Consider the following 16,000-nt stretch of genomic DNA (forward strand, 5'->3'; position numbering starts at 1 on the left):
AAGACTTCTATTGTTAGAAAATATTTCTATTTTGAATAAATGCTGTTCTTTTAAACTTTTTATTAATCAAAGAAAAAAGTAACAGGTTCCAAAAAAAAATATTAAGCAGCACAACAGTTTCAACACTGATAATAAATCAGCATATTAGACTGATTTCTGAAGGATCATGGGACACTGCTGGAGTAATGATGCTGAAAATTCAGCTTTGCACCACAGAAATAAATGCTATTTTAAAGTATAGGTATTAAAATAGGAAACCAATATTAGAAATTGCAATAATATTTCACCATATCACTGTTTTTTCTGTATTTTTGAAATGAATACAGCCTTGATGAGCAAGAGACTCAAAGTCAAAAACCTGATAAATAACTGATCTTGTTTTTGAGTCTATAATATAGGCCTAACATATATTATCAAAACAAACTATTTAAACTGATAGAATAGAATAGAAACTGAAGCAAAACTTAAGCTGAGATCTGTAAGTTAAATATAAAAAAACGTGAACGTATGAATTCTTCTATAGCTGTCTAAACATACTCTAAAAATACTCTTGTGTGTGACTGTACATGTTTCAGAGTTTTGTTACCGTTCTTTGCACATCCTCTGCTATTTCCAGCACTTAATCAAGCCCCACTCTTCTTTAATACATGAGGACGTTTTATTTCACGTCATTGCGTTTGCGTTGTCTCTCGTGTTGAGCGCACCGCAACCATTGAAGTATTCAGTTTCTACAGCGACTCATTTGGTGCATATCGTTCTCTTTCTATGAAACCTGTAAACCGCATTCACCGGCTCTAACTCTGTCGTGACATCAGCTCTATAGCGGTTTGCCCAAGCATTGCTATTCTTTCCCTTTTACTTGCGGCATTCAATCAAATGGCTTCCCAACTAATTTTTGTGTGCGCAAGGCACATTATTTCTTCTGCGCGGCCGCGGTGGAAAAAGAGCGCGGTCGCTTAGAGGGAACACTGCGTGGGAGCCCTGTATTTAAGGTAGCCCGTCGGGCAGGGCAGTGATACATTTTGGTAGCCCAACTGGAAAACACAATAGCTCCGGGACGTCGGATTAACGATTTTGCGAGCCCTGATGTACATGTATGTGTGTGTGTGTGTGTGTGTGTGTGTGTGTCTGTATGTATGTCTGTATGTCTGTATGTATGTCTGTATGTCTGTATGTGTATGAGTCTTAAAAAAAGGAGCCATAAAAAAAGTCTTTCATAACTTAAACGGTATTACAAAAGTCTTAATACTCACTTTAAGAGGATTTAAATTTGGAAATAGAAAAACAGGAATCACAGTATGGCCTATTGTGATTATTAAACTTCAAAAGGCAATGATTTGATTAAATGTGAACACTGAACATTCAAAGTCAAAACGTGCACTTTCGACAGGCTAGAAACTAGTGATAGCGATGCCTGACTAAGCAAACTGCACTATCATTGTAATTTGAGGTCTAAAATGGCATAAAACATGAGCAAACACAGAGGACATTAAACAAACATAAGGAGAGAGTGTTGTTGTTAAAAGAGGAATTGATATTCAGGAACTGACCTCTGCACAATGGCGAGAGCGTCGTTAAAGCGAGCGGAGAAAACGTCCCCTGTGAAGAACTCGGCCAGACGTCCCACGGCCTGCAGAAGAGAGCTCAGGTCTCTGAGAGCGCAGTGCAGCTTTCTGCAGTCGGCCTCCGCTGTGATGTTTAGCCTGCGACCTGCTCTCACTCACACACAGAGAGAGAGGTGCGAAACCACTCAACAACAGCTGACAGCAGCTCACTAGCCGCATGAGAACAAAAGCATCACTAAAAACCATCAGAGCGAACATTACAAGACCAGATGCCACTACAATGCTACTCACTTAACCTATATATTTACAGACTGCTCAAGTGTTCAAGCAATGAGTAGAAGGTATATTACCATTCATAAATTTGTAGTCAGTAAGTTAATATTTTTTCTCTGCAAGGATGCATTAAAATGATAAATCAATTGAAGCTGAAAAATCACAAAAATATTGAGCAGCACGTGTTTTTAATATTTATAATAACATCTTTCTTGTGCAGCAAATCATCATATCAGAATGATTTCTGAAGGATCATGTGGCACTGAAGACTGGAGTAATGATGCTGAAAATTCAGCTTTGATTACAGAAAAATTTCATTTTGAAATAAATTCAAATAGAAAACAGTTACTTTAAAATCGCAATAATATTTCAAAATATTACTGTTTTACTATTTTTTTTTTTTTAAACAAGTGAAAAAAACCATACTAACCCCAAATTTTTAAACGGTAATATCCATTACAGTGCATGTATAACTTCCTACTTTATATTTTATTTCATGTGTAGTTGTACAGCCTTAAAGGGTTACTCCACCCCAAAATTTAAATTGTGTCATTAATCACTTACCCCCATGTCGTTCCAAACCCGTAAAAGCTTTGTTCGTCTTCGGAAAACAATTTAAGAGATTTTGGATGAAAACCGGGAGGCTTGTTACTGTCCCATTGACTGCCAAGTAAATTACTCTGTCAAGGCGCAGAAAAGTGTAAAAAACATCGTCAAAATAGTCCATCTGCCATCAGTGGTTCAATCTGAATTTTATGAATGTCTTTTTAAATGTCTTTGCGTACTTTATACGCAAAGACATTTATTCAACAATTCGTCTCCTCTCTGTGTCAGTGTAGCGCCATTTTGGAAAACATCCGATGGACGCAAAGTGCGTACGCTGTTCTCTGTCATCAGTAACGCATGGATACACTGTTTCCATTCAAATCAGCATAAATAAACGTACAATACATATCCATGCGTTACTGATGACAGAGAATAGTGTACGCACTTTGCGTCCATCTGATGTATTCCAAAATGGCGCTACGCTGACACAGAGACAGAGAGGACACTAATTGTTGAATAAATGTTATTTTTATTTTCTTTGCGTACAAAAAGTATTCTCGTCCCTTCATAAAATTCAGATTGAACCACTGATGGCAGATGGACTATCCAGGCAATGCTTTTTATACTTTTCTGTGCCTTAGTGTAATTTACTTGGCAATCAATGGGACAGTCACAGGCCTCCCAGTTTTCATCCAAAATATCTTAAATTGTGTTCCGAGGACAAACTAAGCTTTTACGGGTTTGGAACGACATGGGGGTAAGTGATTAATGACAATTTTAATTTTGGGGTGGAGTATCCCTTTAAATCAAACAAGCCTCCATTCACATGGACTTATTGTTGAAACTCAGGTAAAAAAAAAAAAGTAACAAGTAAAATTCCCCATGTCAAGGTAGTAAAATATTTATGTAATATTTTATAGGAAGTCAGATAGCAAAAAAAAAAAAAAGTTGACAAGTTAACTGCCTGATTAACAGGGAAATAAAGTGGTCAAAGATATCACATTACTATCATATTCTCCTTTATGCTTGGGTACATCAAGACATTCAAGACCATAACATTTGGATACGGAGTAAAAATGACAGCATCTTGAATGGAATTTTTCAATGAGCTTTGCGCAATGCATTCTGGGATTGACTTATCTATGACGCATATATGCAATCCTGCCTTAAAATCTGGCCAAAACTATTTCTCCTTTAATGGAACGGTATTTGCATTTGGATACCTAAAAGTATTACCTGGTTATGCAGCTCTACAGGTTTTGGAACAAAGCAATCTATAAAACTCATTCAGATTGTAACAATGAAGAGAAACTCACTTGTTCCTGATCTCACGATATACTGCTGCAGCCCAAGATAAATATCCAGATCCTCCTGGAGCACCGGAAACTAAAAACACACACATATACATATAAATGCATATATACACACACATTTATATATACACACATATACACATACATATTTCATTTTCCCTTTTATTCATATAAAATACAAAATTACATATAACACATATACATACATATATATATATATATATATATATATATATATATATAAAACTGACAGCTCTAACAGTCATACTCATGTGGATCATGATCATTATTGCTTTTGGGTTTTTAAATTAGATTTGCTTCCATAATAAACATCTATTATACTTTCCAATGAAGAGTCAATTGTTTTCTGTACAAAGAGAGCGAGGATGTACACGCTCACCCACTCATATACACCTACCAGAACTGAAAAGGTCTGGGACGGCAGCAGCTCCATCACCCTGGCAACCACTTCCAAACTCTGACGCAGGTATCGCTGCCATTCCGTCTGTTGCTATAGAGACCAGAGAGGGGGGGGAAAAAAGTTCCAAAAATTCTGCAGAACAAAATTGATGCTTCGGTGTATGTTTGATTGATCCTTACATCATCATCGAGGGTCTCGTCATCAAGTTCTTCTAGCTGACTCTGGTTTAACCTGAACTGGATCCTGTTAAGAACTTCACGCAGCAGCAGAACTAGAGCGTCTTTATACCTGGTCACACGCACACAGATTACAGCGATGTTTTTAATACAACCTAAACTCAATTCTTGGGCTCACAAATAGTCCACAGAAACGCACCTGTTAATGACACTGTCACTGTCAGCCAATCGGCTTCTGATCTTGGTGGTCAGGTAGTCCAGGAATATACTCCAGATGTCCAGACAGGCCAGATAACCCTCATGATTCGCCTACAACAAATTAAACACACATTTAAGTTAAGAGGTGCACAAAAGATGAAAGCTTAAAAATTTTAGTGCTGAGTCCCTCTTTTTAACTCAAATTGCATTTTATTATTTTATAATGCTTCCTGAGGTGCACTTTTAATGTTAAGGATTTTTACATCAAAAACTCATAACTTGGAGATAAAAGCCCATTTTGTACCATAATTTTAGCCATACGAGTAAAACACTGTTTAAAGGGGGCGGGTCTCCTTTAAGGCTTCAATGTACATGCCAACTGCTATGATTGGGTAATGTCAAAATCTTCACAATCAATGTCAAAACTTTCACAACACTTATATCGCAGCTGTTGAGATTAACGAATCATGAAAAGTGTTGATTACAGCATTATTTTTGATGAGTACAGAACAAGTGGTTGACAGCTCCAGTGATTATAAAGTGAGTGTTCTTTGCTCGCTTTCTCTTCATAAACAATTTAAATAACTAATGATTTTCATGCTACTAGGACAAACAGTTGACCGTTTAGTCACTAGCTTGATTTACTGATGCAAAAACATCAATAAATGAGTTTCCAAAATAAAGACTGACTATACAGGAGTCCTTATTGCGTACTTACACGTTGACTATATCTTTCCATAATTCGAAAGAATCTACAGATAATGTACTGTATCATTTTGGCAACTTGTTTTGAATAAAAGCTGTTTTTTGGACTAACAAAGATGTTTTGAGTTTTGCAAATTGCAGTATGCTTTTATAGTACAAAGAAGTCTTATTCAGTTCTGCACATAGTAAGTTTATATATCCTTTGCAAAATAGGTGGATCTTCAGTTTTATTCATTTTTATTTCAGCTTTAGTTTGTTATTTTAGTGCATCAAGCTAAACTAAATGAAAATAAGAGATTTTGCTTTGGCAACTAACTAAAATAAAACAAGTTTAAGGTTATATTTTACTTCAGTATTTCAAGTAACAATTTTTTGTGGTTTTAGTTTTAATTAACTATATTAACCCTGTTGTGGACTATCCTTTATGTAAACTTATGTTGAATAAATGATGTGAAACAGCTCATTCAGGACAGTACTAAATATACATGTGCCGGTTTTTGGTAAAGTCACAATAACGAACATGCACAATATTGTTATAATGGGCACTTCAAAACACCATGAATGAACTGGTTAAAATGTACAACACCTCTGTACGCTGTGTCAAAGTGGCATGTGCACTCTGATGTAAACAAGCCCAACATAGATGAGAAGCGCATGGCGGAACGAGTGACTCTGAACATTCACACTGACAGCAGATGGCGCTAAAGCAACCGCAGAAATGCAGCCGTTACCCTGGTAACTGGTATTTTAATGATTTAAACAGCCATTCAGATTTTCGTATTCAAAGTTATTCATCACAGCACTGAATACGTAAATATTTAATAATAAAAGACTTAATAGGCTATTTATTTTTAAACCTTTTTAGATTTTAATCTGGACTACAACATGCCTTAGATATTGTTTGACACAGTTTTGATTCTTTATTATTCAGTCACACTTTACATTATGGCTCCATTTGCTAACATTAATTCATTAGTTAGCATGAAAAATTCTTCAAAGCATTCATTAATCTTAGGTAATTTCAACATTTAAATCAAATCAAAATTTAAGAAATTAAAGTTTAACTTACCATTCAATGAACCAGAGCAGTTGTATTTTTGAAGTGTAAGAGTTTAAGAGTAAGAGAAACTAATATTAACTAGTCCTTATTGTAAAGTGTTACCTATTGTTCCGTTTAATTCTTTTGCACTTTTATCTGTTTGAAACTTTTATTTTTACTTTATACATTTTTGTGTGTAAAGTAAATTATTAAACCTGTTATATTGTATTGACACTTTTTTGCAACTGAATTTCAATTTTGTGATAATACTGTATACAGCGATTAAAAGCTTTTACCGCAACGTTAATTTCATACGTCACATGCCTAGTGCTAAATTAAAAAAAAAAAAAAAAAAGTTATGTTTATGATTCTTCTTATTTTGTTGTTATTATAATCTTGCATATTGTACAAGAGGCATGTAAACTTGTGAGCACAACTCTGTCAAAATATCATGGAAAATTTTGGTTTCTCAATTCATGACACCTTCGATATTAGTCACGATAACGCACATCTTGCGGTTAAATACTGACAAAGCCACTGAGAAGAGTAAAAAATAAAAAAGCACCTTCAAGTCCAGACACTTTCAACAAACATTCAACTATGACCGGAAAAACATCAATAAAAATACACAATGTTTTCACCAGTTGAAAACAAGAAAGGAGGGTGATAGAGTTAAAAATTAGAGGAACAGGGAAGGTTTGAGTAAACAAAGTCCAGCAAAAGGAAGTATCATTAGAAATTAATATGGTAAGTTAGAGTCTGTGCTTCCTGGAACATTAAGTGAAGGTGTTTTACCTGGTTAAAGGTGTATTTGAAGAGCAAAGCTAGAAATTCCACTAGAGGAAACTGGGCGTTAGATTCGATCCTCCGCAGATGAACACTAACAAACAGCCTGAGGAAATCTGTGAACTTTTCCACATAGCTGAAAGGGACAGACAGGCAGAAAGGGTTAAAAAGCAGCGGCATCAAGAAGTTAAAAGTTTAAAGCATGCGCATCCATTTCTTACCTTTCATCTAATTCTTGCAATCTGCTTTTGATAGTGTGCGTGTTGGTGTGCGAGTGTGTGTTTGTGAGTCTTTGCAGCAGGTAGAAAGTCTGTTGAAACATGCGGAGCAGAAACTCCTCAAAGTCCACTGGGACGCAGTTTTTGCACATTAACTCGTTAATACAGTTCATGGCCATCACGCCCAGTCTGGCGCGTTCCGCGTGGCCCACCATCTGACCATTCCTGCCGTGTCCCCCGCCTCCATTGGCTTGAAGGCTTCCGGGGGCGGAGTCTCCATTGGAAGTGGGCAGAGGTTTCATTTTGATTGGCTGCTGGCATCCAAAGCGAGCAAAATGAAAAATTGAAGCGAGGAGAGATGGAGTGATGGAAGAGGAGAGAGGGATCCAGCTAAAGAGATGAGCCAAGCATTCCAGCGCTAGCAGACACAGAGCGCCACTTTCAGCTTCCAGAACCATCGGTGTGCTGTCGCCTGCCAAAATGCCTACAGAACATGACAAAAGACAACAATTAATACAGCAATCATTTACCGGTAGCTTTCAACTAGTGAGAGACCAGTTTGTGATTTTCAGTATTGGTTGACGACCCATGTGGCTTGAAATTTTCTATATGTACTCAAAGTTCATTAATTGAGATAATATAATAAAAAAATAAAAATACCAAATTCTGTAATTTGAATATATTATTTTCAAATGATATATTTAGATTTTTTTTCTTTTCTATATTTATTCAAAGTTCACTGATTGACTAACTGATAATGATTATATGATTCAGAACTAAATTACCTAGGGTTCAATTAATTTATGAAATTATTTTCAATAACAATTAAATTGATAGTTAAATTAATTGCCAATATAGCCAAATCTGTGGTTTTGTCATTTTACAGAAAGTATCTTTGTTTTTCCGACATCCAAAGAACCAGCTCCGAACCAGTAAAAGCGGTTCGTAAGTAGCACCAAAACATTGCTGGGCTAGAAGGAAGAACCGCTTGCGTCAGGAGCTGGGGGCGGGGTTACCGTGACCAACAAGACGAACAGAAACTTGGACCGCCATATTTGAAATAGCAGCTAAACGCTAACACGTTTGATTCGCTGTGTTTGGATGCCGATGTAGGTTCGCAAAGCCATGAACATCAAATAGCACCGCAACGTTCGCCATTGCTGATAGTTTGTTTAGGCTTGTCCGGGATAGATCGGCGCTGCGCGGACCGTTCGGTGCGAGGCATATTGGGGTGCTGCGGGAGCGACTGGAAAGCAGACGGCTCTTTATGCTTTTGGATCGCTCTCACCGTGCTTTAGTGTGTTGTGTGCCCGATCGATCGATCGATCTGCGTGGCGCTGATGTACATCGAACAAGCCTGTTGTGCTGTGCTAGTGAACCGAAACATGAAACGTATTCAGTGATGTAAGAGCTGGCTCTGTATTGGCTCTCTAGCATGTGGAAAAGCTTAAATTCAAATTTGCTAAATATTACTCAATCAAGTTAATCTCAAATTTGGTATAATATAACCCCAAAAAGGGGAATATCACATGTGACAGATATACTGAATTGACCTCTGTGTCAAATACACTTCGAGTTAATTTAGCAAATTAACACCCTTGAAATTACATGTACAGAATAATTCACTGTTTCAAAATACTACTCTGAACACTCACATTTCTTAAGCGCGCTGAATAACACTATATGAACTGATATTAAACACTGTGGGCCCACACACACATACAGATAGCACACACGCACACTCTCACAACCCACCCCGGAGCAGGCCTGAATCGTGGCTTGAGTACGTAGTGGCCGTGGAAACTGAAACTGGCCTCTTCACTCTCCTGAGCTCAAACAAAAAGGCAAACAAGGGTACCTGAATTACTTTAAGAACTGTGAAATGATCGTGAAGTACCGTGGAAGGCCTCCTCCTGCAGATCCTCGTCCTGCGCTGTCCCTGGCGGCCGATGTAGGTCACACTCCAACGCAGCCAGAGGAACCCCAGACCTCACGGTGATCTGGGGCGCCATCTGGTCTCCCTCGGGTCAATTACAGGATGAATTCAAAAAGATTTCAGTCCGGTTGTCCGTTTTTGAAAGTTATATTTGACGATAACTTTACGTACAGTTGGTCTCAGCACTATTTGCCAGCTAATGACGTAACCGCAGTAACGGAAAAAACGTACACTCCGAATTCAAATATTAACAACAGAATGAACTCAACCACTCATGTATACACACGGACTATACACACTTCAAAATTATTGATCCATTATTGATATAAGTATTAATCTGAAAGTAAGATCTATCGATTAATTTACTGTATTTTCTGCAATCTGTCCGCTCAATTGTTTGGATCAGCTCTCTCCTCAGCTGCACGTCTCTCGTCTCTCCCCTTATTCACCACTCAAATCTCAAATTTTTTTCCCGGGAGGGAGGGACTTAACACATACAAACCAATGAAAATAAAGAAAGATCAACCTAACTTGCTCGTTAGAAACCACATTTTCCCCATGTTTATAGCAATCAAACCTGACATAAAATCACGCTCTTAAAGGGGCATATACACAGTTATCTTACATCAATATAATGACTTATAATTCACTCACATTTTAGTTCTGGATTAGAGCAAAAACAAAAATTACTAGAAATAAACTCAATACCCATAGAATGTTGTTCTACTGGGTTACATTCCTCTATGAACCAGGGTTAAAGGTCGGTTAATGGGCCGGCCCAAACTTTCATAGCTCAGTCTGACTACAGGTCTTCTATTTCTTTTGGGGCAGGAATGGACAGGCTGTACTACCTCTCTGGCAGTATTAACTGTACCAGGATCTCCCCTTCCTTCTGGACTCTGATCTGGTAGTTCTCCATGGCCTTCTTCAGAGAACGTCGGCTCCGCAGCTTCTGCATGGGGTCTATCCAATTCACCTCCACTGTAAACTGTGTCCTCCTCCACAGCAGATCCATCTTGTGCATCACTCTCTGGCCTGGGCGGTCTCTCTACCCTATCCGGGTAGCAATACCACAGATCATCCTGCTCACTGTCAGACTCAGTCCTGGGTGCTCCTTCACTCTGTGTCACATTCCTTCCTCTTAACTCTTTTCTTTGTTTTCTCTCCACAGGTCTTGTCCTGGTCTCCGGCGGTGCAGAAACTTTCCTTGAGACTTCAGGAACGGACAACCTCACTTCACCCCCAACAGGTAAGAGATGATCTCTGTGTAAATCCTTACACCTCCCATCCCTGATTCAGGTTTCAGACGATATACAGGTAAGTCCTTCAGCTTTCCTATCACCAGGTATGGTACAGAATTCCATCTGTCGGCGAGTTTGTGCTTGCCAATCAATGCCAGATTTTTTATCAGCACCCGATCTCCCACTTCCAGAGTCTGATGTTTCACTTGTTTGTCATACAACCGTTTGTTCCTCTGTTGACTTTTCAGGGCAGTTTCATTTGCTAACTGATATGCTCTCTGCAACTCTGACTTCATTCTCTCCACATACTGGTGATGGTTACTGGCTCCCACCCCATCAGGCAACGTCCCGAAACACAGATCCACTGGCAGACGAGCCTCCCTTCCGAAGAGTAGATAATATGGCGAATGCCCAGTGGCCTCGTTCTTAGTACAGTTGTAGGCATGTACTAATCGATTAACGTGTTGACTCCATCTGCTCTTCTCTGCAGGATCCAGCTTACCAAGCATGGAAAGAAGCGCTCTGTTGAACCTTTCAGGCTGTGGGTCGCCTTGGGGATGGTAGGGTGAAGTTCTTGATTTTCGTACCCCAAGCATTCTCAGCAGCTCCTTTATGAGACCACTTTCAAAATCCTGCCCCTGGTCTGAATGGACACGGGATGGTAGGCCGTAGTGAACAAAGAATTTGTCACACAGTATCTTCGCCACTGTTAGAGCTCTCTGATCTTTAGTTACAAAAGCTTGGGCGTAACGAGTGAAGTGATCTGTGACGACTAGGACATTACCCAGGCCTCCTGAATCAGGTTCAATAGACAAGAAGTCGATGCACACTAAATCGAAAGGCCCACTGCTGGTCACGTGACGTAAGGGTGCAACCTTCTTGGGTAATATCTTGCGGGCTATACAACGGCCACAATTCTTGACAATGTTCAATGTCCGCAGACATTCTAGGCCAATAGAAGCGATCCTTCAGGAGTTCTGTAGTTCTCTCTACTCCTAAATGGCCTGAATCATCATGCAAGGAACGCAGGACTTGAGACCAGTACTTTTCAGGTAAGACGAGTTGTCTCTTTTCTCTCCCACTATAACTTTTTGTGACACGGTGCAGAAGTTGGTTCTGGATCATCAACTTGGGACCTTGACGCTGTAGCAGAGCAACGGTGGAATCGGAACTCTTAGCGACGGTAAGTATTTTCCGACACTCCACATCTCTCTTCACTTTACCAATTACAGCATCCTCCTCTTGCGCTTTCCTTAACTCAGCATGAGTCAGCTGTTCCATAGGACAAATACCAAGGGCTGTAGGACAAGAGAAAGCCTCAGGAACGCTCTGAGGTGAAACCCCTAGCTGGTCTACCAGTCGCAAGGATGACTCTTCGCTCTCCTCCATTACAGCTAATTGACAGATGGCCTTCACCCCGGAATTAGGAATCTCTTTCCATTCAGAATCATGGCTGGATTCACAGGGATAATGGGACAGCACATCCGCGTCGATGTTGTGACTTCCTGGCTTGTACTACAAACTGAAGTTATAGGTTGATAGAGCGGCTAACCAGCGATGACCTGTTGCACTCAACTTGGCAGTGGACAAGACATAGGTGAGTGGATTGTTGTTGGTTTTAACCACAAACTGGGCACCATACAGGTAGTCATGGAACTTGTCCACAACAGCCCATTTAAGTGCCAGGAACTCCAGCTGATGAATGGGGTAACGCTGTTCGGATGTACTCAGTTTTCGGCTTGCATAAGCCACGGGTCTTAAACCATTCGGGTGTTCCTGATTCAGTACAGCGCCCAACCCATTCATGCTGGCATCTACATGAAGGATATATGGTTTGGTTGTATCGGCAAAAGCCAGTACTGGTGCGTGTGTGAGGGAATAAATTATCTTGTGGAAGGCTGATGTACATACGTCATCCCAGCGCTCTCCAAATGGTTCAAATTCCTTGAAGTACTTCGTTCCATTCTTTGCCTTCTTGTTGTGACCTGATGTTGGCGGATATCCTTTGGTGAGTTCGGTCAACAGCCTCACAATGGCTGAATAACCCTTTATAAAGCGCCGATATAACCCACAAAAACCCAGGAAAGATCTCAGTGACTTCAAGTCAGTGGGCATCTTCCAGCGAGTTACTGCTTCAATCTTGGCTGGGTCTGGTGATACTCCAGCAGCTGACACAATGTGCCCCACGTAACGGACTTGGGACTGGCAAAACTGGCACTTGTCGATCGAGACTTTCAGGCCACACTCTCGCAGACGGTCTAGGACTTTTAATAGTCTCTCTTCATGCTCTTCAAGTGTGCGTCCAAACACAATGATGTCATCGAGGTAGACTATTACTTGGAGGAGGTGCATGTCACCAACGGCTTTCTCCATTAACCGCTGGAATGTGGCTGGAGCTCCAGTAATCCCTTGCAGCATCCGCTCAAACTGAAAGAAACCAAGTGGGCAGATAAACGCCGTCTTCTCTTTATCTTCCTCCGCCATGGCTATTTGATAATATCCGCTGCGGAGGTCCAGTACGGAGAACCATTTACTACCAGCCAAACAATCCAGGGCATCATCGATCCGGGGAGTGATGTACTGATCAGGGACTGTACGAGCGTTTAGAGTACGGTAGTCGATTGTACATCCTGATTGCCCAACTCTTCTTCCGTAGGGTTGGGCATCGAGAACCGGTTCCAACTTGGAACCGTTAAAAAAATAACGATGCCATTGGAATTGTTTCTAAAATTTATTTTCGATTCCGATCATCGGTTCCAAACGCGCAAGTTTTGGTTTCCATTGTGGCCACCGTATTTCCAGAAGTGCTTGCCGCGCGCTTGTTCAGTTGCAGCTATGGAGCACGGTAAGCGGCGCTCAAAAGTGTGGCTTTATTTCACACTAAAAAAGCCTGGGTCGGCACAGTGCAACACATGTGACAAAATGATATCTTGCACGGGAGGATGCACTACGAATATGACGAAACACCTACGCCTACATGATGTACAAATTAAGGAGTGTAGCGTGTTTGACGTGCTGCGCAGGTCCACTGTCTCGTCCTCCTTGGGCAACCCTGCGCTAACCAACGTTAGTAACGTTACCTCGTCACAACAATCAGATAAGTGACAACAATAAAGCGCTTGACCAAATTTGGTGAACAACAACGTTACTGAAATATTTTTTTTTCCCTCGTAGATGAATGTAGCGTTATGCAAATTGCCCACGCTAGTAGCAGTCCTAATATTACTGCTGCTAATGCTAAACCGGTGGAGACTCCTTGTGAAACTCCATTGGCAGCAAAGCAGGGGAAAATGCCAGCGGAGAAAGTGGAAGAGTGCCACAGAAAAGTTAACGTTACCGCATATGTGGTAATTTTCTCCTACATGGGCTGCAGCTCCTAAAACTAAAACTCATATTGAATCAAAATAAAATTATCCTCTGTGAAATCAAATGAGCCTGTGACATGTTTTGACTCCAGCCCACAAAGAATCGGAATTGAGAATCGAAAAGAACCGAAATCGAAAGGAAGAATCGGAATCGGAATCAGAATCGTTCAAATCAAAACGATGCCCAACCCTATTCTTCCGTGCAACTACTATGGGCGATGCATATGGACTCGACTCCTTAATGATTCCTGAGGCTAACAGCTCTTTAATATGGCATCGTACATCCTCGATGTCCGCAGGAGCAATGCGTCTGGATCGTTCTCTGAATGGCTTGCTGTCTTGCAGTCTGATGTGATGCTCGACCCCGCTGGCTAGTCCAACGTCCCACTCATTGGTGGAAAACACATCTCCTCTGGCAGACAACTTCTGACGCAGTCTCTGTTCCCAGGCCTCAGGAATAGATGACTCGCCGAAATCAAATAACTTTGGGTCTATTACTTTGGAGCTGTTGGAGCCTACGGAAGGCACTGTGAGCGTGTCTGTGGGATACACATGGGCGACTACTGTTCCTGAAGGAATAGAAATTTCCTTAGATGTTTCGTTATGGACCAGGACTTGGATATTATTCCCATCTACTGCGGAAGACGGAAGTACTAGAGGGGTAATGAATATTCCAGCTGGAAGACTGTCCTCCTCAGCAGTGTCTACAATGAAGATCTCAGTTCTCAGAGGCTTGTCGGTTTCCATTTGACAGACGGTATGTACTTCCCCTCTGGGCGGAACCACACAATCACCAGGTCCTATCCACAGCACTTTTCCTTCAGGCTTGTCAGGGAGTTTCTCATTCTCTTGCAGCTGGGCAGATGAATAGCAGTGTGTCGGGTCTGGATTTTCAAAGCATGTGCGACACCGGATCCCTCCATACCTTGACTGAGCGCAGACAGTCGTTTGAAGAAACTGGCATTGGTACCAATTATAACTGGCACTTGGGGAGGACCTTGAGGATCAGGGCACACGAGGGCCAGAATGGACAGTGACTCTTCCACACCAGTAACAGAAGCAGGGAAGGTGATGTCAACAACTATATACCCCCATATTGACAATCCAGTCAGGGGGTGGACGGACACATCTGGAATATTTCTGGAAAACCAGCTTTCAAACACGATCGTCACCTGTGATCCAGTGTCTAACAGGGCTTGACATACCTGTCCATTAATCTTCACTTCCACAGTTGATGCCGGTCCAACTAGGCCTTTGGGAAGACTGCTGAACTCACTGATGTCTGTGTGACTCTTTTTGGAGAAACAGACTTGATTATGTTTTCTGCTGTTGTCGTCAATCTCATACTTCTCACTCTTTGCTTGCCGCAGAGAACGAATCAGTTTTTGAACGACTTGATCAGAGTTTGGTGGGGCTTGACATTTTGTGGCAATATGTCCGTCCTCTCCACATCTGTAGCAGAAGTAATCCTCTCTTGTTCTTGCTGACTTGCCTTTCAGGGACGTGGAAGAAGCGGAGGGTTTTGGCCGCATGTCTGGAACCTGAGGTGAGAGGTGAGTAGAGCGAACGCTCATAATGGTCAACTGCTGCTGCAGGTTTTGGACCCGTTTCCGTAACTCTTGGACTTCAGCATTGTCAGCTTTTTCATTCTGCTTTATCTGCCTTTCTTTAGGTTTAATTACCAGGGATGAAGTAAACATTGTTTTGGACTCACCTCCACATATCTGTGTTCTTAACTCTTGAATCTCGGCCTTGAGTTCTTGGATGACAGAGGTGCTGGCTCTTTCCTCTTCATAGTAATGTATGGCTTTGGCTTTAGCAGACATTCTGTGTCGAGATGCCTCACTCTCCTCTGCCTCACGTATCTCCTTCAGCAGACTCAGAAAAGGTGGGTGGTTCTTTCTCTCTCTTAGTCGCAGTTGGAGCAACATCATGTCCGAGTTCACTGCCCCTCGAATAAGCTGTTCAATTCGTACCTTATCCACGAGTCCAGGAGACAATCCATCACATTCTACTACTTTGCTGAGCAACTTCTCTATCCTTCTCAGGAATTCAGAGAGAGTCTCTCCAGTGTGCTGGCGCATAAGACAAAACTTGAAATACAAGTCCTCACCAGACTCAGATGATCCGAATGTGCTCTCTAATGCTTCCAAGTACTGAAGTGCACCAGCCTCAGGATTAGAAAACCGGACTGCTCTTATGATCTCCAATGCAGGTC

The 16,000-nt window shown here is 41.1% G+C and overlaps 1 protein-coding gene across 4 annotated transcripts in view; it reads right to left on the reverse strand.

Annotated features, from left to right (window-relative positions):
* xpo6 (exportin 6) overlaps positions 1-16,000 on the reverse strand; it is a 51,458-nt gene that overhangs the window by 17,942 nt on the left and 17,516 nt on the right. For 2 of the 4 annotated variants that reach the window (XM_079383969.1, XM_079383971.1), the window contains 7 exons: positions 7,244-7,724; positions 7,032-7,158; positions 4,494-4,603; positions 4,298-4,406; positions 4,116-4,208; positions 3,701-3,770; positions 1,551-1,710 (listed from right to left, as the gene is read on the reverse strand). In XM_079383969.1, coding sequence (XP_079240095.1) covers positions 1,551-1,710; positions 3,701-3,770; positions 4,116-4,208; positions 4,298-4,406; positions 4,494-4,603; positions 7,032-7,158; positions 7,244-7,724 — 1,150 coding nt within the window. Of the gene's footprint in view, positions 1-1,550; positions 1,720-3,700; positions 3,771-4,115; positions 4,209-4,297; positions 4,407-4,493; positions 4,604-7,031; positions 7,159-7,243; positions 7,725-16,000 lie in introns of all 4 variants that reach the window. The other 2 variants (XM_079383968.1, XM_079383970.1) reach the window with 1 other exon arrangement.

Source organism: Barbus barbus (genome assembly GCF_936440315.1).
Source record: "Barbus barbus genome assembly, chromosome: 3".
Taxonomy (NCBI): Eukaryota; Metazoa; Chordata; class Actinopteri; order Cypriniformes; family Cyprinidae; genus Barbus; species Barbus barbus.